General features: G+C 41.3%; 3 protein-coding genes and 1 long non-coding RNA gene across 14 annotated transcripts in view; 1 reads left to right on the top strand and 3 right to left on the bottom strand.

Annotated features, from left to right (window-relative positions):
* Nucleotides 1–242: 242 nt before the first annotated feature.
* Nucleotides 243–7,117, bottom strand: LOC109856727 (zinc finger protein 585B-like). 4 transcript variants are annotated; one of them, XM_020432315.1, is made up of 5 exons: nucleotides 7,038–7,117; nucleotides 6,707–6,989; nucleotides 5,844–5,987; nucleotides 5,652–5,741; nucleotides 243–5,552 (listed from the first exon to the last, which is right to left on the bottom strand). In XM_020432315.1, the coding sequence occupies exons 2-5, from the start codon at nucleotides 6,863–6,865 to the stop codon at nucleotides 2,184–2,186; spliced, it is 3,762 nt and encodes a 1,253-aa protein (XP_020287904.1). In that variant the 5' UTR covers nucleotides 6,866–6,989; nucleotides 7,038–7,117; the 3' UTR covers nucleotides 243–2,183. The 4 variants fall into 4 exon arrangements, with proteins under 4 accessions (XP_020287904.1, XP_020287906.1, XP_020287905.1 ...); XM_020432317.1 differs by having other exon boundaries at nucleotides 243–5,002; nucleotides 5,126–5,552; nucleotides 6,707–7,072; XM_020432316.1 differs by having other exon boundaries at nucleotides 243–5,549; nucleotides 6,707–7,072.
* Nucleotides 7,118–7,251: 134 nt separating this feature from the next.
* Nucleotides 7,252–25,698, top strand: part of LOC109856728 (polycomb group protein Pc) — a 115,489-nt gene continuing 97,042 nt past the window's right edge. Inside the window, exons 1-2 of the mRNA XM_020432320.1 lie at nucleotides 7,252–7,331; nucleotides 7,729–7,928. The gene's annotated coding sequence lies outside the window, so the exon portion shown is untranslated. The remainder of the gene's footprint in view (nucleotides 7,332–7,728; nucleotides 7,929–25,698) is intronic.
* LOC109856730 (ras-related protein Rab-37) overlaps nucleotides 8,513–25,698 on the bottom strand; it is a 62,673-nt gene continuing 45,487 nt past the window's right edge. For all 8 annotated transcript variants that reach the window (XM_020432328.1, XM_020432329.1, XM_020432327.1 and 5 more), the window contains 4 exons: nucleotides 12,225–12,333; nucleotides 10,972–11,082; nucleotides 10,374–10,515; nucleotides 8,513–10,253 (listed from right to left, as the gene is read on the bottom strand). In XM_020432328.1, the coding sequence (XP_020287917.1) occupies nucleotides 10,136–10,253; nucleotides 10,374–10,515; nucleotides 10,972–11,082; nucleotides 12,225–12,333 (480 nt within the window). In that variant the 3' untranslated portion in view covers nucleotides 8,513–10,135. The remainder of the gene's footprint in view (nucleotides 10,254–10,373; nucleotides 10,516–10,971; nucleotides 11,083–12,224; nucleotides 12,334–25,698) is intronic.
* LOC109856732 overlaps nucleotides 13,731–25,698 on the bottom strand; it is a 12,825-nt gene continuing 857 nt past the window's right edge. Inside the window, exon 2 of the long non-coding RNA XR_002250418.1 lies at nucleotides 13,731–13,846. This is a non-coding gene — a long non-coding RNA (uncharacterized LOC109856732). The remainder of the gene's footprint in view (nucleotides 13,847–25,698) is intronic.

Below are 25,698 nucleotides of genomic sequence, written 5' to 3'. Positions count from 1 at the left end.
GTATATCGCGAGACGTTACCAGCGAACATTACTTTCTTCATTTTTCTATTTATATATTCTTCTGTCATCATATAAGTTTATTCACACATATATGTCTAAAAGTAAGTGTACACGTGTACACAAATAATCATTCAAAACGTAGTGTATAAATTTTGATTATAGAGAAATCATTTTTTTTTTTCAAATACAGCAATTTAGGATATACGTATATAATTCGCATTAGCATATAAATTGTTTTTTAATAATTTTATAAAATTACAATTACTAATGTTTTTTTTTTTTTTTTTATCGAGAATTATGTATGTGTGTTGCGGTCACCGTACATTTAACCATCAAGACATCTATGATTTGCATTCATCACTTAATTGTCAATGATCAACTAAGTCTGAGAAAAAAAAAAAAAAATTTTAAACAATCAGACTCAAGCGAATTTATCAAAAAATATATTCTTACCGGATTATTCTTCTCGTTTTTATTGCTTATATAAAATGCTGTGTGTTAAATCTAATAATAAATTGCAAATAAGAGGTGTATAATTAAAACTAACTACGACTAAGATACTGTTAAGAAAAATGGTGACGAAATAAGGAACCGAAGAAACAACGGCCGTGCTAATCGGCTTCGAGAAGCTAAACAACAGGAAAGTGGTAAACGATAATAAAATATACGAGGAGAACTTAATACAATACTATTATATACAAGATGTTTCTCGTAACTGTTATAATCGAGAAAAAACAGCGATTTAATATGAGAAAGAAAATTGAAAATTTCATTTCCGATACGAGAAAAAAATTTCTTCTGACATGACAATTCGAACATAGCTGCAGAAGCGCCTTTAAATTTTAATTAAATTAATTTTAATCAAAATTCAACTTTTATTTGCACTTTTGTGTGAAAAAGAGAGAAAGAGAGAAAGAAAAAAAGACATTAAATACACTTTTTTGCTGATTGTAATCGTCAGTTACGGAACATCCTGCATAAGCAAGTTAATTCATTTTCTATATCATGTATATATACAGGGTGTCCTGCAACTATCGCATTTCCTTTAAACATAGCGGATCTCTAAAGTCAGTAAAAGCAAAATCTCATTCAAACCACATTCTTGTTAACAAAATGAGCGACAATGTTTGTATCCAATACACACTGATCCGATTTGTTAATTACACAAATGCTTATAATTTAAAAAATTGCCGCGTCCTCGACATTTTTGGGGATTTTCCGTTTTTTCGAACTAACTTTAGAAGTCAATCTGCTGCGGAAAGGAAACAAAGTGCGACAGTTGCGCACGCTCGTATATATATTTACACATAGACAATAATAATAATAATAATAATAATAATAATAATAACACACAACTTTATATCTAAATATATCTATATAACGTATCTAAATGGTAAATAAAGTAAAGTCGAGAATTTCCATGTGAGTATAGAGATTTGGGGAAGAGAGGCAAACCCGAATTGATCAACTAAAATAACTTCTAATCGCAGACCACCTCGGGAGAGACTACATACGTATTTTATGAAATCACTATGTATAGAGTCTACATTTCGATATTTACACACACACATACACACACGCGCGCGCTTATGTCCGTTTCTTCCGCAGGTATGTATCAGTAATAAATTGTCTATTACAAATCCCGCATATAGAATTATATACTCGTTTTGTGTGAGATGAAAACACTTTCTTAAAATAACAATATGTATCTCTGAAAAAACGTTTCTCTCTATACACCTCTCTCTGTTCTTCTTCTTCTGCTTCTTCTTCTTCGTTCTCTATATCCGTCTTTTAGTGTTAGTCGCATTCTGAAGCTCGATCTGAGCGCTTGCACAGCAGCAATGTGTTGGTTTGTACGTCTCTAAAGAGACTCATTTGTCGCAGAATTGTGTCCAATCTCAAACCGTTATGCATCTTAACAAAAATTCAAACCGAGGATTTGTTGCTGTTTTGTGTTTTTACACTCTTTGTTGTTGTTTTCTTTTCTTTTTTTTTTTTTAATGGAAACATTTATATCAATATCGTCTCAGGAACATACAATGCAAGCATTAATCTCCGAGTGCAATGCGGAGAAAAAAATCGATGATTTAAAGATATATATATCGTACAGATGTGAAAGATATAGTGTCAAGAAAAAATCTTGCTCCCACCTGACACAATCGCGCCCAGTAAATCGAGCGAATTCAATCGGCGTCCTCGTGATACCTAATGTAATGTATCTTCAAAGCCTTGTTGTTCGGGTATTTGACGTTGCAATGGGGACAGGTGGACCCGATCGCGCCCTTCACCACGTAGGTGTTTAGATTAGTCTCCCGATGGAACATCTTGCTGTCGGCCTCGTACACCGTGTTGTGCACATTGTTGATATGGCTCACAATGGAATCTTTGTTAAAGACGTGGCACTGCTTGCACAGCTTGCAGCTGTATATCATGTAATTGTGAGTCGATTCGTAAGTCTTGTGCGTGACATTGTTGGAGGTCACCTCGTGATTTCTCGGCTGATCAGACACTACGAGAGACGAAATTTTTTTGTGCTTAATCGTAAAGTGTTGTCGTAGATTCGACAGACCGGGGAATTTCTTGTAGCAGACATTACACGAGTACTTGCCGTCCTTGGTCGTGGTCGGTATAAACTCAGGCAAGTGGTCCTTCGACGCTCGCGGCTTGTGCACCGATTGTTTATGTTTGTAGAGCACGCTCATGTTGGGGAATACCTTCTTGCACAAATGACACATGAAGGACTTTTTCTTCTCGCCAACAAAGTCCGTGGAGAATGACGGTAGTCTGCTCGAAGGATTTTCACTGTCGATATCCAATCTCGGAATCTTTGCTCTCGTCTCATCCTCCGAATTGATCGAGATCTTACGGCCTTTATGCACCGGTTGCTGCACGCGTTGCTGATTGTGGGACTCGTGCGCGTGGAAGCTAAGCTTGTGTCGTTGCAAAGACTGACTGCTCGAGAAGACCTTTCGACAATACGTGCACATAAACTGGCTGGCCATGGGCTTCCTAGCCAAAGACTGGAACTTCATCGAGGCCACAACAGTAGATTTGTGAAGTCTTTTGTGCTTCCACAGAACTTTCTTCGAACTGTAGTGTTTGCCGCACACGTCGCAAGTGAATGTCTTTCCCACCTCGCTGAGAATGGGATTGGCTTTGTGCCACTGCATGTGGGACGCCAGGGTTTCCCGATCGGGGAAAATGTTGGTGCAAAGCTCACACTGAAGCTCGTTGTTGGTGAAGCTTTTTTCCGTTTTGCTACGAGCGCAATGAACCTCCCACAGATGCGATCTCAGTTCCGCAACGCTGTTGAATTGGTCGTTGCATACCTGACATTCAAAATTAGACGCTTTCGTTAGTGACTGGAGCGGAGGATTGGGGAAGGACTTTCGGGCTCTAGCTGGTCGTTCCGCGTTATCGCTCGATTCGCCGGAATCTTTCGAAGAATTCGGATTGCCCAGTATATGCTGAGTGCTCAGGCGAGAATTGGCGCGATTGTGCCAACCTTTGTGTATCTTCAAGGACGCTTCTTCTTCAAAAACTTTACCGCAGATATTGCAAGCGTAACCATTTTCTGATTTCTCGAGATGAGCGGTACGGAAGTGATAGGCAAAATTCGACTGGAAGACGAAACTCTTAGGACATTGAGGACACTGAAGCATTGTCTTGGTATTCTTGTGTTTCAACTGCATATGCTGATCGTACACCTCTTTACGCGTGAACATTCGCGAGCAGTCGATGCATTCGAAGATAGTTGCGTTCCGATGCGCGATTTTGGCGTGTCTACGGAGATTGGCATAGGTGTTCATGATCTTGCCACACTCGCAACACTTGTGAACTTGCGTGCCAGGATCAGAAACACTGCTGGTGTTTGCCACGTCTTTCTCAATTCTCATATCCTCGTCCAAGTTGCCATATTCGACGCAGGAAATGTTGGCATTCCGTTCGTCCGGATCGTCAATGCCATGATCTTTCATGTGGATTTCCAAAGCGCCGATGCTGCTGAACATGCTGTGACATATGACACAGGAATAGATTTTTACTTTAAGATGAATACTTCGGTGCTTGGACAGTTCGGATCTCGTGGAAAATTCCTGATTGCAAAGAGCGCAAGTGTAGCTCTGAGGATCCGCTTCGTGAGCGTTTCGTTCCTTCAACGGGAACTGGCCCGTGCTCTGCGAAGCCCCGTCGTGCTTCTTCGTGCCGCGATGTTTCTCGTGATGGGTGAGGAAATCGCTGGGCGATCGGAATTTGGAGTTACATACGAAGCACGTGAACTCCTTCTTTTTGTGATCAACCGTGATGTGAGAATGGAATTTTTTAAACACAAGGAAAGTCATAAGGCAGTGTACGCATTTGTATGTCATTCTAGTTTCTGGGTCTAATAGTTTGCAGTATTCTTTATGCTTGAACAAATTGGGTCGGTATCTGTAAATCATGCCGCAGAGATCGCAAATATGATTGTGCGCCGGATCGCCGTTCTTGTAAGGTCCGGATTTCTGCGGCTTATCGGAACTGCTTTTCGCGGATGGCAACGGTGCCATTGGCTTAAGTTTGGGCGGCGATCGCGTTGGCGACATCATTTCCTCGTATTGCTTGTCGGAATGTTTCGACAAGTGACTGAGCAGTTCTTTCCTGCTCTGCAGCGAGCGCAGACACATGTTACACGTGAAATATCGCTCGTGACCGCGCGTTGGCACGACCAGGGCAATCTTCATGGCGCATTCGAAAGACGCGCCGCAATGCGATTGATATAATGGACGATCGGGAAATTCAGTCAAACAGGCAATGCATGTGTGCGGTCTCAAGTCTGGCAGGTGCTGGCGTATGTGGAAAAGCGTACTGCGCCGATCGTTGAACGTCTGATTGCAGCTGTAGCAGGAGAACGTTTTCAATTGACTGATTATCTCCTGTTGAACGGGTGTCAATGGCGACTCCTGCTCCATGCTGGCCAGTTCGTCTTCCAGATCTTCTACCATCTCCTCCTCCTCGTTCTGCGATACTGAGTTTGAATTTGATATATCATTTCTTTCAGAGTGAAATTTCTTCATGTGGTTTACGTATGTTTGTTTAGAATGCAAGAAGATCTTACAGAATGGGCATTTCTGTTTAAAGGTACGCATACCTCTGTAATGAGTATGAGGACCACGTCGCATCTTCTTTTTAGGCGATATGCGGGCGGCATTGGATTTTTGCGTGGAATCAGCTTCCATAACTGTGTCATCTTTTGAGGCCAAAGAATTCATCAACTCTCTGTCGTTCAGAGAGTCTAAGTCTATGCAATCCGCGTCATCGTCGTCTGGCGGCTCGGTTTTAATAGAACATAAAGCTATAGAATCTTTCGGGTCTGCTTTACTTTCATCTTTGTCAGTCTCCTCAACTGTGGATGGAACTGTTTCATCAACTGACTCGCGTACCGAAACAGTTCCATCCACAGTATCTTCCTGTTTATTGTCGTTATTTGTGTCACTATTATCTGTCACTTTCTGCACTTCCTTATTATCCGTTTCTTTACCATCATCTTCTACCATCTGAACATCTGTTGGTGACTGCTAAAAACGAACATTTGTATTGGTGAGAATCTTTCTGTATAAATATTTAATCCCAAAAAGGCTTTGTCGTAACTTTGTGATAAAAAAAATTGTGCTTACTATTTGTTCGGAATTGTTAATGACTTCTGAGATAATTTCTATATTCTCATCGTTATCAACGTCCATTGGTTCATCCTTGATTGTTATAACCTGCAAGTATGTTAAAAAAAAAAAAACATGTCAGTAGATCGTACAAAACTAAATATTATATTTTCTATTATATATTATTCACACATGTGAATATTTATCTACCATGGGATTTGAGTGCTGCTTTGCCAACCATTCTTGCAACTTGTTTTGAGAGCGCAGGCATGACTCTTTATAAGTGTGCCACTGATTGACACTTTTCACACAAGTTTTACATATCAATGTAGATACTTTATCGGTTGCTAATATCTGAAAAATAAAAGCACAATAATCCGCGCGATAAAAAGTTGTCATCAGTTTGAAAACCTTAAGACACGGGTACAGGTAAAAATCAAATCAGTTGAAATATTGCGTTAATTTTTTTTTTTTTATTATTATTTCTTCTTCCGATTTAATTGAAAACAATAAAATACATAAGTCACATTACACGCGTGTAAAAAACAAAAAAACAGAACTTCTACCCAAAATTTGGGTTTACTTCTGCCCAAACTTTTTCATGTGATTATTTGTTCATGTCACAGAGAAGCCACGAATGTGGCGAAATTCATAAACATTTATATAAACGCGCATTCAACAATAAAACTCGCTGTAAACTTATTTCTATGTACAAATGTTTTGATCGTGCGCCTCTTAATGGCAAAAGTCGCAAGTTATATCCGAATTGCGCGCAAGACTCTGCCATTGGCGGCACAAAAACGCGTTCGAAGAAAATTGAGGAAAATATGACGAAACACAGATTCAAGAATTCTTATTAATCTTACATTTATATTTCTCTCTTTCCTTCCGTATATAACCTCGAACAATAATCGGTAACGCGTCACTTACACGGAATCAGGCACATCGCGCTGTGGCATACGCCAATCGTACGTTTGCGGACTGGTTGCGAGAGTTGTATCACAGTGATACACACCCGAGAAGAGATTACGGTGAAAAAAACCACACACCGGATGAAGAAGACGCACTCTTACCTGTATCGACAAACAGTCTTCAATCTTGTCGACCAGTAACACATCAGAATCGTCTTCCTGCTCCTGTGCCGAGAACACCGAGGACCTCGGTTCGTCCGCGGAGAGACAGAGTCTGCAGACATTCTCCACATTTTCAATTTCCACAACGTCCTCGTTCATGGCAAACCGGCGCTCCTGGAAACGCTACCTGGTGTGATGGGACCACCACACGATTCGAACCCCGATCCGATCGTTGTCGCCAATATCGCGCGTCACCACAGACTCAGGTTAGGAACGAAACGTTCTGTTAAACTTAAATAAATACCGCTTTGCAGAGTTAAAGTTTATGTACCGGGCTTGGTTGCTCGCAGTCGCTACTCGTCGGGGAAGAGTTGGATCAGTACGTACGTACGTACGGCGTGCATCTCGATCTCGAGCTTGCCAGAGACAACGCCAGATGGCGCGAGCATGGACGCTACGATCGCATCGGGCCGAAGAAATTGATTCGAGTCTTCGCTAGAAGTGCTGCGATCTTGTGTGATTTATGACGTTATGACGAAGAGAAAGAAAAAGAATTCAAGATGGCTGTGGGGGATTCTATCGAAGATTGATCGTTTTAACGGATCCAAGATCTCATTTTTCTCAAGTACGTATGTTGTATACCTTGACTATATAATATAATCGCGAATTGTTAGTCGGTATCTTCGTATTGTAGCAGAGAATAACATTTGTTATCGCGCCTTCCGTCGCTCAAGCGCGGAAAAATAAAAAACTTCCTTTTGTTAAAAAAACAACTCGGTATCGTCGCAACGCGCGAATCAAAAAACATTGCCGGTGTGCGGCTTCCTCGTTACATTTTCGACCGGTACATGGTTAAATCGCTACCGGAACGACTAATGACGTTAAATTTGACGAATTAATTAGTCATATTGCTCGATTTGCTGAAGCGACGGTCGTTGATCGGTTCGATTCAACGCGTACCGGTCGCCGTCGGGGAGTCTTGTTTCAAAAAAATTAACAATCTTTTATCACTTGTCACTCAGATATCGCACGATGTGAAATGTCTTCCAATTTGCTTCCGTTGAGGAAGGCCTCTTCCGGAACGTTCCCTCACCGCGACGAGACGACGACAACGAGAGGATGCGACGAGACGACGACGAGACAACGACGAGAGGATGCGACGAGATCGAGAAACCGGTGCTTGCGGCCGCTTCCTCAGGCTCTTGTGTGTGCATTCCAAAAGGTAAGAAAACATGCAATCGATATATATGCGCGAGCGAGACCATTTATATTTATCCGATACAACAATATATATGCGACCATCTATAATTAACTATCTGATATTTGCAACTATCTTATCATGTAAAAAAAATATTGCATACGCATATATATATCTCACCTATTTAAAAAAGAGAAAGATAAGAAAGCGTTAAAAAGATCTCGTATATATATATATTGAATTTTATTTTACACATGCTTTCTGTGATATACATCAGATACACAAAGTGTTGTCCTTTGTACGCTGCAGGTTAAGACAGATTGCGCATCATACACACTAAAATTTAACTTACGATACATGTATATATGTATATATATTTTCTTTGATCCTCTCTTGTTCAAAAATCGCAAAAAAACTCCAAATTCTTTCCGTATTTACCGCAACATCATAACTTTTTGGAAACTTTGTTTGTTTGATGTTTTTTTTATCACACACAATTTTACACGTGTTACAAAATAAAAATTTTACAAAACTCCGGAGAGACAATCAATCTGTCGAGGTAACGTTCGTAGAGCTTTATCATTGAACAGTTTATTAAATTCATTGACTTTTTTTTTTTTTTTTTAACGGAGTAATTCTCTCAACTTTGCTTAAAATGCTCACTTGATAACGATCGATAAAATTCGTCAATTTTTCGATTACATAAAGACAACCATTTTTTCTACTGGTCATTTGCATCTACATCAGCGTCTCTAATTTAAAATTTTGAATCGCCGCAACAAACGTACGCGTACATACATATATGTATTTATATATATATATATTTTCTCTATTTGTCGACACTTTTGAAAAATTTTCAAATGTGCGCTGACCCGTTTAAGTAACACACACAGCTCTACAAGTTTCAAAGAGATTTTTCTACGACAATAAATCATCTTCGTCTTTTTCGCGCTGTCACAAAACTATATACTTGGTACGCGAAGTGAGTTTATATTGACATTTTTTTTTTGTTTTTGTTTTTTTTTGTTTTTGTTTGGTCAGGCACCACGAGATAGAGGTGCAACCGCACCGCGCGTCCTATACAACTTGTAACAAGCACATTGTATGCAAATTGAAGGATTACATACGCTTATTTGTGCAAACAGCAACGCGCTAGCGCAACGTAACATTACAGAGCCGAGCGTACGATACATAATCACGACTTGTACGATTATTATCTTAATAATCGTGCTGAGGCAGATTTGACAACTTGTACAAAGTGTGCGGGATATCTGATACAGGATGAGTCTCCCTATAATCGGTTGCGGGGAGATGAGTCTCCTCGAATAAAAATAAATAAAAAGTGTTTTGTTTGGTTTTTGTTTTTTTTGTTTTTGTTTTTGTTTTTTTTTTTGTTTTTTATACTTTATCACTAATCTATCATCAAGATGCTTTCGATAATACAGAGCATCTCGTCTTCCCTCTACAGATATTTCTTTCTAAAGATTATTTATATAAAGCTAAAATATATTTAGAAAAAATAAAAATATCATAAGGACTAATGTGTATATATATATATATTGTGCTTGGTTACACCACCCGTGTCCCGCGTCACCTTGTACGGGAAATTAGAACCATCGAGCTATAGAGACTTTTCTATAGAGGACTTTTCTCTATTTTGAGACTCTCCTTTTTCTCACAAAACTATTAACATTAATTTACAACGTGCGTGAACATTGACACATGTTTATTTATGGTTTTTTTTTCTCTTTTACCGAAAACTCCATGCTGACATATTGTGTGCCACATAAAAAAAAAATTTCTTTTTTAAAAACAGTTTCTCTCTGACCCTGATTTTTCTTAAGAGCGCAATCGGTTCTCTCCCACGTTTACTTTACAACATTTGAGTGTCGATCTTTTTGTTAAATTTAACGCTACTTTTGCTAAGGATTTATGGTCTCTTCTCTCGAAGAAGATAATGCCTCGTGCTTTCTATAATAAATACTTTTAACGCTGTGTTATTTCTTGTGTGTTGTCTGATTCGTTTGACTCGATCTCTCTTTGTATTTCTCTTTATTGTGAACCGACTGTAAAATTGAATAATTGTTTTGCGCGAAACTTGAGTAACCGGTGATTTTGCGCGGGAAATTAAAGGATACACCGTGCGCTTCACGCGGTCGACGCAGTTTTGCCCGCTCATCCTCTCTTACACAATTAGTAGCTTAACGTAAAAAAACAACAAAATCGTCAGTTCAGGTTGTGAGACAGCTTGAATTAAAGCAAGAATTTCGCTGCGATTGTTGACGCACGTAATCCTGAACGTTGAATTTCGTCTCGTCCGGATTGTCACTTTTCCTGGCTTTCAGCTCTCTGAAATTTCACAGATAGAAAACAACGGGTGTGCTTATCAATTTGACCGAATCAATTTGTCTGTCAATCGAGTTTTCGTCAAATCTTGTTTTAAAACTCTGTTAGATTTTTTAACCATACCGAGCAACGGCCAGAAATGCCAGCTCGACATTAAGGCCGGTCTTGGCGGACGTTTCCATGAACGGCACTTTGTATTCCTGCGCTAATCGCTCGCCATCTTCTCGCTTAACGACACGCTCTGTTCCGCAGTCGGACTTGTTACCTGCGGTTCAATAAACACAGCGAAGAGATCAATTTTCTTTTTTCTGTACGCGTGTAATATATATATAGTGTATTTATAATGTATTTATAATTTATCTATAATGTATCTATAATGTATCTATAATGTATTTTTTTTTTAAGTAAAGGTACACAGTGCTTCGAAAATTAACGCGATCCGAATTGCTCGAAAAAATGGTTAAAAGAAAAAAGAGTATTGATGTTATTATTACGTTTGAAAAAAAAAAAAAAAACAATTTAGTGACGTCAAAATCAAATCCATAAGGTGGATAGATTCATCTTATCTCTGTCAAAAAAAAACCATTTGTTTCTGACATTCAACTTCTGCGAGGAGATCAAAAAGTATCCGTTTAATACGGATCCCAAGTGGGAACTAAGAGAGAGAGAAAGAGAGAGAGCTCCATCGACATGAGAGCCATAAATAAGCGCGACGACTCACCCAGCAACATGATGACGACATCCTCGTTCGCGTGTTCCCGGATTTCGCTCAGCCAGGCCCTGATGTTGTCGTAGCTCGTTTTGTTCGTCACGTCGTACAGAAGCAAAAGTGCTGAAATCAGTCGGGAAGATTGCGCTACTTTGCCGACTTAATCTAATCGACTTTACGTCTGATAGTAATAAGTAAACCTTTTGCAAAACAAATTTCGTTCTTTCGTATGAAAGCTGTTTTGTTTTTTTTTAGAATAAAAATATTTGACAATGCAATATATCTCGAAATTGTTAAACAGATCCACGTGAAACAGTTGAATATAAATGTTGCATTAATTTTTAGAGACACTTTTATCAAAAACAAAAGCCATGAGAAAATACCAGTCTACATATTGTTATGAGAAATATTATTAAAAATATTCTCTTATATATTATTCTATATTATTAAAAATATGCTAATATTATTCTACGCGTAACTTATTTTTGCACAAAGAATTGCGCATTTTTCTTGACTCAACCGCATCGCTCGTTTCCCTTTCTGCTTCAAAATTATATTTTTCAACATTTTAACTTTTCCACGTGTGCTTCACACAATCACGTCGCGCGCCCTTGCTCCGAATCGTCTCGATTTCGAATTCAATAGTTGCCACTTCACTTTCCACTGACTTCTATGCTTATTGTCGAATTCACTCAATCTTCGGAGTGATTACTTCCGAAGTTGGTGCAACGAGAGAGAGACAGTTACTCTTGTCGCGCGCGTAACAACTTCACAGATAGATTCTGCCTTGGCAAACAATAAGATGTCCCTTTGGGCAACCTCTTCGTTTGTTTCCTTCTCCGTTTCTCTATTTGAGCGAATCAAGTTTGGCATCTGGCCAAAACTGGCGGAGCAACAAAATCAGGAAACGACTGGAGTTTCGCGGGACGAAGTTACAAATGGTTCATGAATTGTATACAATCGAGTTTACCGTGCGAGAACGATATATATATATATAGAAATATAATAGCAATTTCGCGAATTGATCACTTCTCTCCCGAAGTTTTGAAGAACGCAATCTCTCGCGAAAATGAACGGTCGAGATGAGCAATTAAAACATTTTCTACCTCCAGGGACATACCGATGTAATGTTGCACTTGGAAAAGTTCTTTGGTTGGACCGAGAGCCCTAAAGTCAATCTTCCCTCAAGATCGATTTAGTGCAAATATAAGTTTATCAGAGTGACAAGAGATAGATTTGTTGAAAAGTTACGTGAAAATATTCACCATGAGCGTCTCGATAATAAGCGTGTGTCACGCTTCGAAACCTCTCCTGACCGGCCGTGTCCCATATCTGCAGCTTGATCGGCGTGTCGTCGACGCTCACAACTTTGTTCTGCAAGAAAATGTGAGGAAAACACAAAATAGCAAATTCGTTCGAGATTCTGAGCGCCGGTCATAAATCGCAAAACATCATCCAATATGTGAGCAACGTGTTTCCTTTCGCTTCTTACTTGTTTTTTTTTCTTTTTTTTAATATTTTTGTTGCATTTTGTTAATCATACGTAACGTGAAATGTCTCACCCTAAAGTCAATGCCGACCGTCGTTATATAGTTTCCCGATAGAAAGCGGCCATCGCGAAAGCGCGTCAAGAGACAGGTTTTTCCAACGCCACTGTCTCCGAGTAACATCACCTGCATTGAGCGAGGACTTAGAAAACTAAATCGTTCTGTTTGACTTATTCTAGCTTGCTCGTCTGTTCACGTAACGAAGACTTTGAATTTTTGTTCAATCAGTATTTTTATTATTAAATCAGTACGAGAGACAATCTCCCAAAATCGATAAAAGCTTCGTTTTACTCATAAAAGTTAGAATGTCGCAGTATTTAATTAAAAATCGTACGTATAAAAAAAAAAATAACAAAGATTACATCGAAACAATTTCTCACGTTTCGAAATAGAGAAACAAACAAACCAAGAATAGCTGTAAAAAAAAAAAAAAAAAAAATTAGATTATCACGCAAGTTTATCGGCGAGACGAGACGAGCGAGCGGTCCGAAAAATCGCGGCCCAAGTATCAGGAGGCAAGACAGAACCTTGAACAGGAGATCCGCGTGATCGGGTGGGGTGTGCTGACCGGTCGAGTCGACGCTGTCGCGCGAAGACTGGCGTCTGGTCGGACCCGTGATGTCCTGGGGCCTGGCATACGCGACAGACGTGCTAGCTACGAAGGTGGCGGGGGCCGGCTGGGCCGGACCCCGCTGACCCGTCGTCGACCAATCGGCGCCGGCGGCCGAGCTGGTGGTGCTGGTGGTGCTGCCGCCGCGCGCTCCGTGCCTGCTACGCCTTGACACGTTGCGCAACGTTTCCTCCACGACGCTCATGGACTCCTGTTACCGGGAGCACCAATTTGCTCTTCTTCTTCTCGGCCACTCCTCGTCGTCTCGTCGCGCACGACGTCGCCGTCCTACTCCTTCTGCTTCTCCTTAGGACGACGACGATGACGACACCGAAGCCGAGGTCACTAAAGCCTCTCTCTTTCTCCCCTCAAACTCGAGAGTGCTCACGTTTCGTTTCGTTCTTGAGACGTGCGTGCGTGCGTGCGTGCGTGCGTGAGCACTTCCTTTTCTCTCGCGTTTCTCCTACCGCCTCTCCAACGAGTCTCTTCTTCTCTCTTCTCGCGCCCGGCTCTTCGAGTCTCCTTCGACGTCTCCTCTTCGCGTTACCCGCGAGGACACGCCAACACGGGGGTACGGGATGACCGATCGAGTGAAAGTTGCGCGGCGTCGTCGATTTTTTTTTTCCGCGGAAAGGGGTCCTTTTTTTCTTCAATAGCGGAAGAACCAAGTTCTCTCGAGAAATTTTCGCGCAATTGTGTATCAAAATGATGACTTACGGAACGCACTCACCTAGATTGGTGCAAATGTTGGAAATAATTTATCACCAGCCTTTCTCTCTCTCTCTCTCTCTCTTTCTCTGTTAACGGAAACAAACGCACGGAAACTTCCGCTATTAAAACTAGAGAGTTTGTGCATTATTCTGCCCTCACTTACGCATATACGCGCGATGAAGTCGTTCGAGTTCTCTTTTTTTTTTTTCTTCTTTTTTTCACATTCCGTTAGGTTACGCGTGTTTTAAATAAACTATCGAGCGACGAAAATATTAGCTCTCCTATCTCCTTCGCGATGAAACACACACGCGTCCGTGTGTTCGACATTGGGAGCCAATGTGTGTCGGAGTTATTAATCGGAGGCAATCTTCAGAAACGCGCGTTTTTTTTTTCACGCGCTAGACACACACGTGAAATTGCATTTGTTGCTACACACAACGTTAAAAATGCGCAACGTTACAGCCGTGTGTTTTTAATAAAGCTCGAGTCGCGACTACATCGCGAGCCGCCGCAATTTTGTGAATGCTGAATAGAACTTTTTTTTGTGCGAGTTTAACGAGAGCGCAGCGGACAAAAATAATGTCCTCTCCCTTTGATCCGCGACGCGTAAGCCCTTTGACTCGGAACCGCGTGCGACATATGGGATATTGAAATATTTCCCTTCGTTGACGTTTGACGCGATGTAATACGGCGCGGCCTCGCGGAAACCGTCGCGCTGCCTGCTCGCGGGAACGGCAATTTGTACAGGACGAGAGAGTACAACCGCGCTCAACTGTCCCGAGTGTGTCACGATCGGTTACGTAAACCGCTCGCGAGCCGCTTTAATGAATTCGCGAAATACGCGCGCGCCTGAAGAACGCCAGTTACATTCACCTGCAACGAAAACTTCCTAGAGAGTAGATTGGAATCGATTGTCGAGAGAGAGAGAGAGAGAGAACGCGCGCTCCTCACGCGAATAATCGCTTGGGAGAAGCATCTGATAAATTCCGCGCATGCTACGTGTGCATCTCTCTTCCTCCCTCTCTCGCGAAATTAAACGAGCTTTCTTCCCGTGCTCGCATGTTTCGCGGAAACGGATGTCGAAACTAATTGTATACGCGGTTCTGCAAACGCGAAACGATCTGTCTTGAAGATTTTAGAAAATAGCGCAAAAGTTTGTTAGAACATACACGTTGTTATATAATAAAAAAAATATATATATTTTTTAAAGAGTCGAGACAATATACCGGATGTATGTGCAAAAAAAATACTAGGAAGAAAAACAAACTCGCGAGAACAGCAAGAAATTAATTGCCGTATATGACCAGCAAGAAAAAAATGTGCTAAGCCTGTTGAGATTTTTTTTCGTCGATGAAACAAAAATTCAGTAGATTCGACAAATTTTTCTTTCGTCGGCCGTATAATAGCAAAACTTTTTTTTCCGTGTGTACATTTGTATATTGTTTTTTTTTTTTTTTTTAAACGTGCAAATTAATACACATGGATATTCGAAAATTCAGTCCAAAGATATATTGTGTTGTTACTCTTTCGTGAAAATATATAACACATATATAACACATGTATATATCACGTCGTAATTGATGTTGATCATCTCTCGTGTTGCAACGGAAGAAAAAAGAAATGTGCTCGCGCGCAATATCCCAATTGCACTTTTCTACCGCCGTGTCGCTTCGGAGCGCGGCCGTAAAATGCCAAATGGCTAAAACTCATCGAATGTCCCAATCAGTACTTCATCCGACTCTCTTCTTGCAAATCGATACGCGGAACAAAACACTCAACGATTGGCACTTAAAAGACCTGTCAATTTTTCGACACACACACACAGTATCAACTAAAAGATTCCAAAATAATGTTGCCATAAAAAATCCATAAAAAAAAAAGGACAAAAATGTTACCGCGCTAGAAAAAATCAATAAGCGCCAATCATTGGCGCGCTAGCTTACAGACTCGGTTTTATTCTATCGGCAATATCGCTCTTCAACGTCGTATCGCACAATCGTTAAATCGCGAAAAATAATTTTTTCCCTCCCGTGAAATATACATCAACTGTCGAGAGTTTCATCAGATATCTGCTTCCTTTTTATTACGGCGGTATATATACAATTCTCTCGCTAATACTTGACTTTTTTTTCATTCGCGGCAATAAAATCGCATCAGGAACGCGTTTTCCTCTACGAAGCTTCGCTCCGGGAATGAGAGCTGAAGAAGAATGTAAAAAAAAAAAAAAAACTTTCATTTCCCCGTTTGCTTGTTGCAAAGCGAGAAAACGCATATTCCGACCGGAATGAAGAATGCTTTACGCGATCGAATACAGTCAGAGAGCATCGCTCGTCAGCTCGTTGCGAAGATACGTGTGCGAGAAAAAAAACGTCGCGCGTCAACACACTCGCAACAGATGAGAGATCGCCGTCTAATTCCCGCGCACCGCACAGTTATCGGATGTAACTGTGGCGCTTGACCGATTCCAATGCATTACGTGTTCTCTCTCTCTCTCTCTCGGTCAGCTGTTTTTCTCGTTTTTCATTTGAACGGCGAAGCTTGAACGGCAAACTAAAACTCGAACCTGATCATTCGGTCATTTCCGACTTCATTGAGTACGAAATAGCACTGAGCAATAGCATTCGTTCGATGTAACTGCGACACGTGTGCTCGCGGTCGTGCAATCGTCGGAAAAAGCTCGCCGGCGATTCCCTTTGCGATTGCATTCGGCGATTTCGCCGGTTCGTTTGCGGCGCGCACTTCGAGCCGACAATTCAAGAGCTATATAAAAGGCTTTATCTTGAATTTACGTGTTTTAAACACGCGTCACGTGTATATCTCAAACGCAGATTAAAGAGGAATAAACATAAAAAAAAAAAAATTCAAATGTCGAATTCGCTGACGTCAACAGCCGTCTCTGAGACGACTTGGACAAGTTCAGAATTTTTTTACGCGTCTCCCGGACTTTTTTCCTACGTGCTCACAGTAAGAATTCATTTTAGTTTTATTTAGTTTTATTAAAAGTAATTAAAAACATATTTTCCAAATCATTATCAAACTTTGGCTCAATTATCAGAAAAAAATTTAGGTTTATTAAATAGAAAAAAATCTTTTGGATGCCGCTGAATTAATGAGAGAGACAATGTTTATACTCTCTAGAATAGAAATATGAGAAGTTTCTCATGTGTAAGACTTTCTCGTTTCAAACGCGGAATCGGAAAAAATTAATTTTCGTACATCGAGGAAGTTTCTTTGATGTCAAAGTCGATCGCGAAAACCGGATCACATTATAGACACGAGGCCCGGCCTACCTACTTTGGGTCCACCCACGCCGACCGAATCAAAACGGCTCTTTGACCTACCGGTTAGACCCGACTAGTGGCGCCCTTTTACATATGTAAGGTTTTTCAAAGAGAGATTTGAGAATCTTCTCTAAAGCTATTAAGTCACTGAGGTTTGAGAATCGAAGCAACGGGGTCAAGTTAAAAGTTACATCGCCAGCAATATAATTAGCTGTTATCGGCGAGAACACGTTTCTTTCAGTCAATCTCGAGAAAATAAAGAAGAGAGAGAGAGAGAGATAGAAACTGAAACGATTGAAGTTTAAGGTCAACTTAGCGAAGAAAGGTCATTTCGCGAGTTGCACATCCGGAAACATCTCTCTCAACACACGCTGCTAATTAACATGATAATTACCGCACTGATTGCGACCACACGACGTTACTGTTGACACATCATAATTTTCCTGTCGTTTAATTTGTTTGTTTTTTTGCGCGCTCCGTAGTTTTGTCTGTAAATATCAGAAAGAACAACCCAAACAATCCGAGACTTGCTTGCGCAACAAGCTTTTTTTTTAATTAAAAATGTTACGCGGAAATTGTTCGCGCGAGAAGATTGAGCAATAATTTTAAGCATCTATATGTAATAAAAAAAAATAATAAAAAAAAAAAACAAAAATCAAAATTTCACACTCAGAATAACTATGACAAATTTGCGCTTTCATCGTACTTGTCGCCTAGGGTAAGTAGACGATATTTCAAGTACTTTAGTAAATGAACATCATCATCATTGTGTGAAATTCTCCTCAACACAGTAAGCGAAAAGTGATTTTCTCTCTCTTCGTGTAAAACAACAACGCACACGCCTCTGTTGGAGAGAGAGAACGACGATGGCGGGGCTCGAACCGACGACCGTCGGCGGCGGGATCTTTCTCCACACATTACTGCCGCCGCACGCTAGCCGTGAGGCTACGAGCGTTACGAGAATCCTTGACTCTCGTTTTTAATATCTTTGCGCGTCTGTCACGGAGAAAGAGCGTTTTAAACGAATATCTGACGCGTCGAGACGTTTGCGCGCTGACAAAAACAAAAACACGTTTGCGAAATGTCAAACAACAAAGATGAAAATAGGACGGCAAGAAATAAATAATTACACGATCGAATTTTTTAAGCGTGTTATTTTGCGATCTTTAACATTTATCGAGTTATCATTCTGTTGTCGCAAAGAGTCGCTTTATGAGCGCGCGCGTTTGTCAGCTGGTGATTTATTTATATTGAGACACACACATACACACACACACACACACATGCATAGGGAAAATGCACGGTTCGTTGATTGAATCTCGATTTGACGCGCTGAAACATCGAAACAACGATCGCGAATTCGGATCTCCGCCGACGAGACGGATAAATATAGATGTGTTTTTATCCGTGCGCGCGCGCGCGCGTGCGTGTGTTTCGCGACTCGTTGCTTCGGGCAAAATTATTCACCGGGTTCTGAAAGCGCGCGTGAATTCTCTTTCGCGAATCACTGGCGCGAATCGACGTCGTCGAGCGAATATCAATCCGGGCGGATGAATGAATATGCATACCATTACGCTGACACGAATCTAATCTTGTAGATAAAGCGGCGCGCAACATATTTCCCCTTTCACAACGCGTGCGTTATTCAACGAACGCCAGAGTCTCTCGTTTTTCGCACAATGCGAATTATTTTCATGTCTTTCTCCTCTTCTCTCATCTCCGTGCGTGCGTTTTTATTATACAAACGTCAAATGCCAATTAAATGTCAAAAAAAAAAAAAACGAGAATTTAATAATAATAAATTTTACATTGCGAACTTATTAAATGTCAAAGAACAACTGCTGCGTTACGACTGTTTTAAATTTTGTGTTTTTTTTTTCGTTTCTATTACATAAATATGCACAAGTGTTATAACACGCTGTTGCGTAAGATCGGACCGATATCAGAGAGAGTTCGATACACACACACACACACGTGTACACATAAATATATAAATATTTGATTATTTCGAACTACGGAAAGGAAACGCACAATGGATATCGATTTTTTCGGACGATCGGTTACGTTGTCCCGTTGTCCCGCAATTCTCAACATGTAAATTCATGTAAATGGACAATTTACTACTAATAGTTCTGCATATCGGGGTATGACGTGAACAGAAATTAATTGCAATTGTCATTCTGATCAATCATCTTTTCCGATCAGCGCTAGATTGTACCGTGTGTGTTGCAATAAATCCGTCAACAGAATTGACATTTAGGTGATATTAACTGTTATCAGCATTTATCTACCGCGTTTAATGTACCGCTGCGTTGAAATATTCCCGATAGCTGTCGGAAACGTAACTCGATTATCGTTTCATTTTCGAAACGTATATTACACTGTGCAAATAAACGAATTTAGAAATATGTATGTAAGAAGTACGCGGCGCACTGCGCCCCATTTGTGTCACACACACGCGAAAACATGTGCTTGTCGTGACAAATGAATGGTGAACGTCGATCAGTCGTGTGTGCAATTAATTATGTAATTTAGCGAGAGAGAGACCGTTCATTAGCAAATTCTGAAGTACAATAGCGCGCAATTACGTCGTTCCGTAATGTATAATGTATATCGCCGGGTACACTTTAGCCGGAAATAATCATTTCCGGTTACGCATCCCGAATTGCGATCAGAAAACTTTGCGGCGGCACCTGCGCCGTGTACGAAGTGCGGAAGTATATAAACGCGGCGCGCGCGCGAAATACACTCAATCTCTTTAGGTCGACAAGTTACGTAATAAGAAAGCGGCCACGCCTCGCATTAGCAGCCAAGAGAGTCGCTCTCGCGTAATTTCTGTCGTACTCTTCATAAATCATTTCGCGATTGGCTCCGTTCGACAGGCTCCTCGGGAACCAATCGGGACAAATCTAACTAATGATAAATGGACGTGGTTATCGAAATAGCTATCGATAGATATTGCACTTCGCGAGAGTTTAATTGCAAATCACATCTCTCTCCTTGAGAGAGAGAGAGAGATTAATGGGATTATTTGTACGTTAGTATGTAACTAGAGAATAATTAAAGGTCGGGAGCCAATGTACATCCAAGTTATATTATTTCTTGAACGTGTGAAATTAATACACTTAGAAATATTCGATTTGATTTCAATTCGATGATTTATTCAAGACGCTTCTCATCTTCAACGGTATAAATTATTCTCTTCATCTCCTTGTGAAATTTAAAACCTCCGTTGCAAAAAGACACGCGAGAATCGCGCGCGCGAATCCGGACTTTCCACATTCCGCGCAAAATAAAAAAACAAATTTTCCGTGTAAAATTTATTATCGCACATCAACGTAAATAAACACATCTCCGAGAATAATATTAACATAATATTAATAACCTAAGCGTGTTAATTAAAGAAGATAGAGAGAAAGAGAGAGAGAGAGAGAGAAGAATATTCTTCTATCTTCGGATTACGTATAAATTTAATTTGCAAATGGAAACGCGTATGAATTTTTAATTGTTACATTTTTTACGTGTCGATCGCGAGCGCAAACGACGCTATCGCGGACTGCCTTTAATAAAAATAAAAAAAAAAAAAAAAACATCTAAAAACTCGTTTGCTAATTAATGTAGAATTTTAAAAACTCTCGAACTTGGCCACCGCGCATGCGGTAGCTCGGATCGCAACATAATTATCGCTCTTAAGTCATTACACCGCGATGGATCGTTTCGCTTATCCTCGACTCCGTGAGAACTGGTTCTCTCATAGATTTTCCGTGATTCTCAATCTTGTCTCTTTTTGCTCCACCATCTCTTCGTCTTTCACGTGACCCGTTTTTTCCGCGCCGTATAAATCTCTTCTTCCTTCCTCTCTCTGGAAGGACGTTTAACGAATCGCGTGAATCGTGCGCGCATGCTTCTCGCACATAAAGAATCATCGCGAGTATTGCTGACTACGATAAAATTTTTTGTCGAAATAGAATTTCGATGCGAGAATGCGAATTAAAAAAAAAAAAAAACAAAAAAAAACACTCCGTTAACTAATCGGAGTCTCGTTTCGATTACCGGAAGAATTTTTCCGGAAAACGTTTCGCGAGCGCCCACTTTCCCATCATTCGTCGTTAGTTTACAGCCCGAGTGATGTGACAATTTGTGTGTTAGCATAATAGATTACGACATCTCGCGGTAGCGATCGATATTCAAATTATCGAACGGACATGTACACGTGATTATATCGCTCGCGATATCAAACGGACCGATTGTGTTAACGAGCGCGCGACGAGAGAGAGAGAGAGAGAGGGGGAAGGACGACGACTTAATATATTATCCGTCCGATGGGATACATTTTGCAATATTACGAGCACCCGCGACGAGACAGCTGTCGCCTTGGGCGACGCGCGAAACACCGAGAGCGTGCGTAATTCTCCGAACGCGGGGCACGCACGCATGTATATGGATGTACATATATAGGTATATACGCGAGATGTTATCGGAACTCGTCAAAAGAGCGATTTTTCCCGCGGTCAAGAACCGCGACTAAACTTAAACGCGAGCAACCCGAAATTAAGCGACTTTATCTCGATAACGATCTATTTTCTATATACGCGCACACACGCTGCAACCTGTAGCGCGATGAATATGCAAAGGCCCTTCGGCAGCATTATGCTAATTTGTCGAGATGGAATGATGGCGTTTGGATCTAGAATCAATAGCTCACAGGGAATGCACCGGAGCGCGGCAACACGTGTTTTTTTTCTTGTGTTTGACAATCTGTTCGTTGCGCGAAAACGACGTTTTCGTTAGGAAGTTCCGGCCGGTCTCTCTCTTTGGGGCAGCGGTAGTTTTGCGCAAAAATCGAAGCCGTAAATTGCGGGAATTGAAATTAAAAGAAAAAAATTACTTAATTAAACTCGTTTTAATTAAACGATTGACCTAATTGTTTCAAACAAGTGCTTGTACGATCTGTACGTTTGGCCGAGCGAATAATTTATTTTTTTTTTTTTTTTACAAACGAACGGCCGGCGACGATCGAGACAATGGACGTGGAGCGTTTCGACTTTCCGCTCGAGCCGCGCGTGTTCGTCGGAACAGAATATCTCTCGCGAACAAGAGCTGATCGGCGAACCGTGAGAAAGGAAGCAGGAGTCGCCGGAGATGCCGAATGGGAAAAACTCGTTAAGGTCAACGAGAGCCACTGTGCCGAGAGAATAAAAAAAGAAAGAAAAAAGGAGACGAGAGAAGAGAGGAGACCTGCGATCGCGAAAAGCTTCGACTGTAAAGACGATAAAATGAAACTATGCTGGTTCATATAACATACGCCGAGATCGGTCCTGGAAAAAAAAAAAAAAAAAGGAGGAAGAGGAACGAGAAAATGATGACCGATGTCTTCCCGCGGGCGAAACAAATCCCGGGATATTGACAAGCGGAAAAAGCAAGACCGGAAGCGGAAAACGAGGAAAAACAGCGCTCGACACGCAAACTTGCGTACTATGAAATAAAATTATACTACAAAGCGAAAACCTTAAATGAAAAATTACATTATTACAAATTAAAATTGTTCTAAAAAAAACAAACTACAAGAAACAATTTATTAAACAAAAAACCAAGAATTTAACGCCATTTAACTTATTAAATTAAATAATAACTTCTTGATTGTGAAAGTAATTTATCACAAAAGGGGAATTTTTCTGGCGAATAAAGTCGCGCGTATTGTACCTGTCGAAAGAGGAAACGTCGTCGCGTTAAAACATAAAAACGTGTTCACGAGAGACGTAATGACGCAAGCTGCGCGCACGGCGACACGTGCTTTTATTGCATTTCCATACGTGTGAGACATACGTTTGAACAAGTGCTGCTGCCCTGTCTCTAACGCGCGCGCGAGTCTGTCTGTCTTCGCGCAGATGTTTTGCGGCACTGCCGTGTCGTGTACAAAACCACAATGTGCAGTTGCGTTGGACTGTGTATAACGTGTAAGCGCGCGCACGCTTCGCGCACACATTGTGTCACGTGCCACACGTGCAATTCGCAACTTCACACCGAACCTCGCAGCGGCACAAATCACGTTTGTCGCAACAAACCACGGATGTTATTTTTTTTGTTATTTTTCAACGTGCGAGAAAATAAAACGATTCGAATCTCTCTCTCTTTCTCTCTCGATTGGTATTTTGTCGGGACCGAGTCTTCTCATATTGCGACTTTCTCCTCCCGTTCTTCTTTAGGTTCCTCTCTATCAGTCGATTTCCCTCGAAGTAATTTAATCGCCGAATTTCGCCGATTCGACTTATTATCGTCACATTGCGAGGCAATGTAACGACGCAAATTACGACGCAAATGTGAACGAAAGTAGGCTAATGCAAATTACGCGGTAATTATACGCCCTTGTTTGTTGTTGTCAAGGAGAAGAGGAATCGCAAAGAACACGATTGCGCAAACAAACAGACAGGAAGTAAACGCAAAGCGCGTATAATTGAAGATATACAAAAGAGAGACCGACGCGATGCGAACTGGCACTGGTTGACTACAGAGGCGATCCTCTAACAAGTGACAAATTGAATTAAACGGGCAAATCCTCTGTAAAAGAGCCGTCGTCGTGCAAATTCTCGCGAGCGAAAATTGCCTCTCTCTCTCTCTCGGATGCAACAACAAACGAACGCTAGTCGGAATTAAACGCTAATTCGTTAAGTGAACAAGACAGAATTGGGAGCCGACTTCCGAAACGGCCGCTACTACATCTCGTTTACTGTCTGCGAGCGAGCGGGGGTAAAAAAAAAAAAAGAAGAACAAAAAACAATGCGGTGAAATATGAAACAAACAGAAGCTGGGCCGCGCGGAGCAAAAAGCGAACGCGCAATTAACATCTTACTTATTCAACATTACCCGGGTGCTGCAATTTGCGCCGTTGTAATTCCCCAACGCGCGCGACGACGACGACGACGTTCGTCTAAACCCGCGCGCGCGTTCTTTCATTTTCTTTTTGCGCGCGCGCGCGTTTTATTTATAATTCTCTGATGTCTCGAGACACACATTTTTTTCCGAATAGAAAAACACACCGTGTCTTCGTGCACAGTTCGATAATAATCGTCCGATCGACTGGTCGGTCTCTTGCTCTGAACTTTATCGATTATTGAAAGAGCAGCTTCGAGTTCTTTGACACATCGCGCTGGATCAGACACATCTACTCATCGGCGCTTTTGCCCGCAAAGCCTACGGAGACTTTATCAGTACTGTGTGTGTGTGTGTGTGTGTGTAATTCTCGGCGATTATCATTCGCGTGAACCCTTTCGCACCCCCGGACGGTGTAAACGCGCGCGCGCGCGCGCGTTCTATGCGCTCTCGCCCTGCGGTGCGATAAACCCGAGAGCTGCGGCAAGCCGCCCCTTTATCACGTCCTGATTATCGTTGGTTTCGAGCCAGACTTCCGCGCGCGTCACGGCACGTGCGAAGAGAAATGGAAATTAACGGCACCAGAGCGAGAGAGGGAGAGAGAAATGCCGTTTTGATTTCGCTTGCGGTTCATTAACGGTATTCTGTCCGACAGCACGTGCCGCGTCATAATATGCACACACACATATATATATCAGAGATATATCTCCCGCTAGATTCCCGGAAATATCCTGTGTTATTATTGCCAATGTGTGTGTAAATCGCGACTTAAGCTCGCAACGAAGTCTCGAAGCGAATTGAGAAAGAATCGCGAGAATCGGCGCGATTCCTCGCGGAAACGGTGACGTTCCGTTACGCGAAACTTGACGATTGCATTGTACATATTGTAGGTCGGTTTTATTTGTGTTAATTTTTGTTCTAAAAATCCGAATTGGTCTTGTTTCGAGCACGTCCCATGCTCGACGGCGCCGCTAAAATTTGCCACGTTACGTCGAGTATTGTGCGAAGTTTCGGGGCTTTTTTAATTCATAGACAATTTAAATTTCAATATTTTACAGAAAATTTTGTATGTTTTTGTTCCTGAAGATGATCCCATCCAGGGATCAAAACGTTAGGTTTCAAAACACAATCGATCGCACACTAAAACCTGCGTTCTCATATTGGCTGTCTTTTGTGACAGTTGTAAAAAATTGAAATGTTTTTAAAGTTTCAAAGTTAAATTTTTACAATATCAACGGAATCTAAACTTTCGCTACCGAATCGTAAAAAAAGAAAAAAAAACAATCGATGGAAAATAAATTGCGTTCGCTTCGATCGGAGAGAAGAGCCTGATTGAGAGCGCGAGATACACACCTTCTCTCGACGCGCCTCTCTTCCCGCGTTTGTCTTAGCGACTAACGTGCGCATGTACACGCGACGTAGGGTTCTCGAAGCGGTCGAGCGAGCGCAGTCGATTATCGGCGTATCGATGGCCTCATCGCCGCGAATAATATATATATATATATATATATGAATAAAATGCCGCCGCTCGACTGGCTGTCATAATATATAAGCAACGCGGTGGCAATCACATCGAAATTCAACGCCGGCAAACCGCGCGCGTTGCTCCGCGTATTTCCGTTCCACGTGCACGGCTCGTGTGTGACGAGACACGCGAAGAGAAACCATTTTTCACTTTCTCGCGACCGCGCCAAATCGCGATCGCGACGGCTGTCGCGCA

The sequence above is a fragment of the Pseudomyrmex gracilis genome, unplaced genomic scaffold (genome assembly GCF_002006095.1).
Source record: "Pseudomyrmex gracilis isolate BER0280 unplaced genomic scaffold, ASM200609v1 scaffold_132, whole genome shotgun sequence".
Classification (NCBI taxonomy): Eukaryota; Metazoa; Arthropoda; class Insecta; order Hymenoptera; family Formicidae; genus Pseudomyrmex; species Pseudomyrmex gracilis.
The sequence above is the reverse complement of the archived record's forward strand: the minus strand, read 5'-3'. Positions and strand labels throughout refer to the sequence as shown.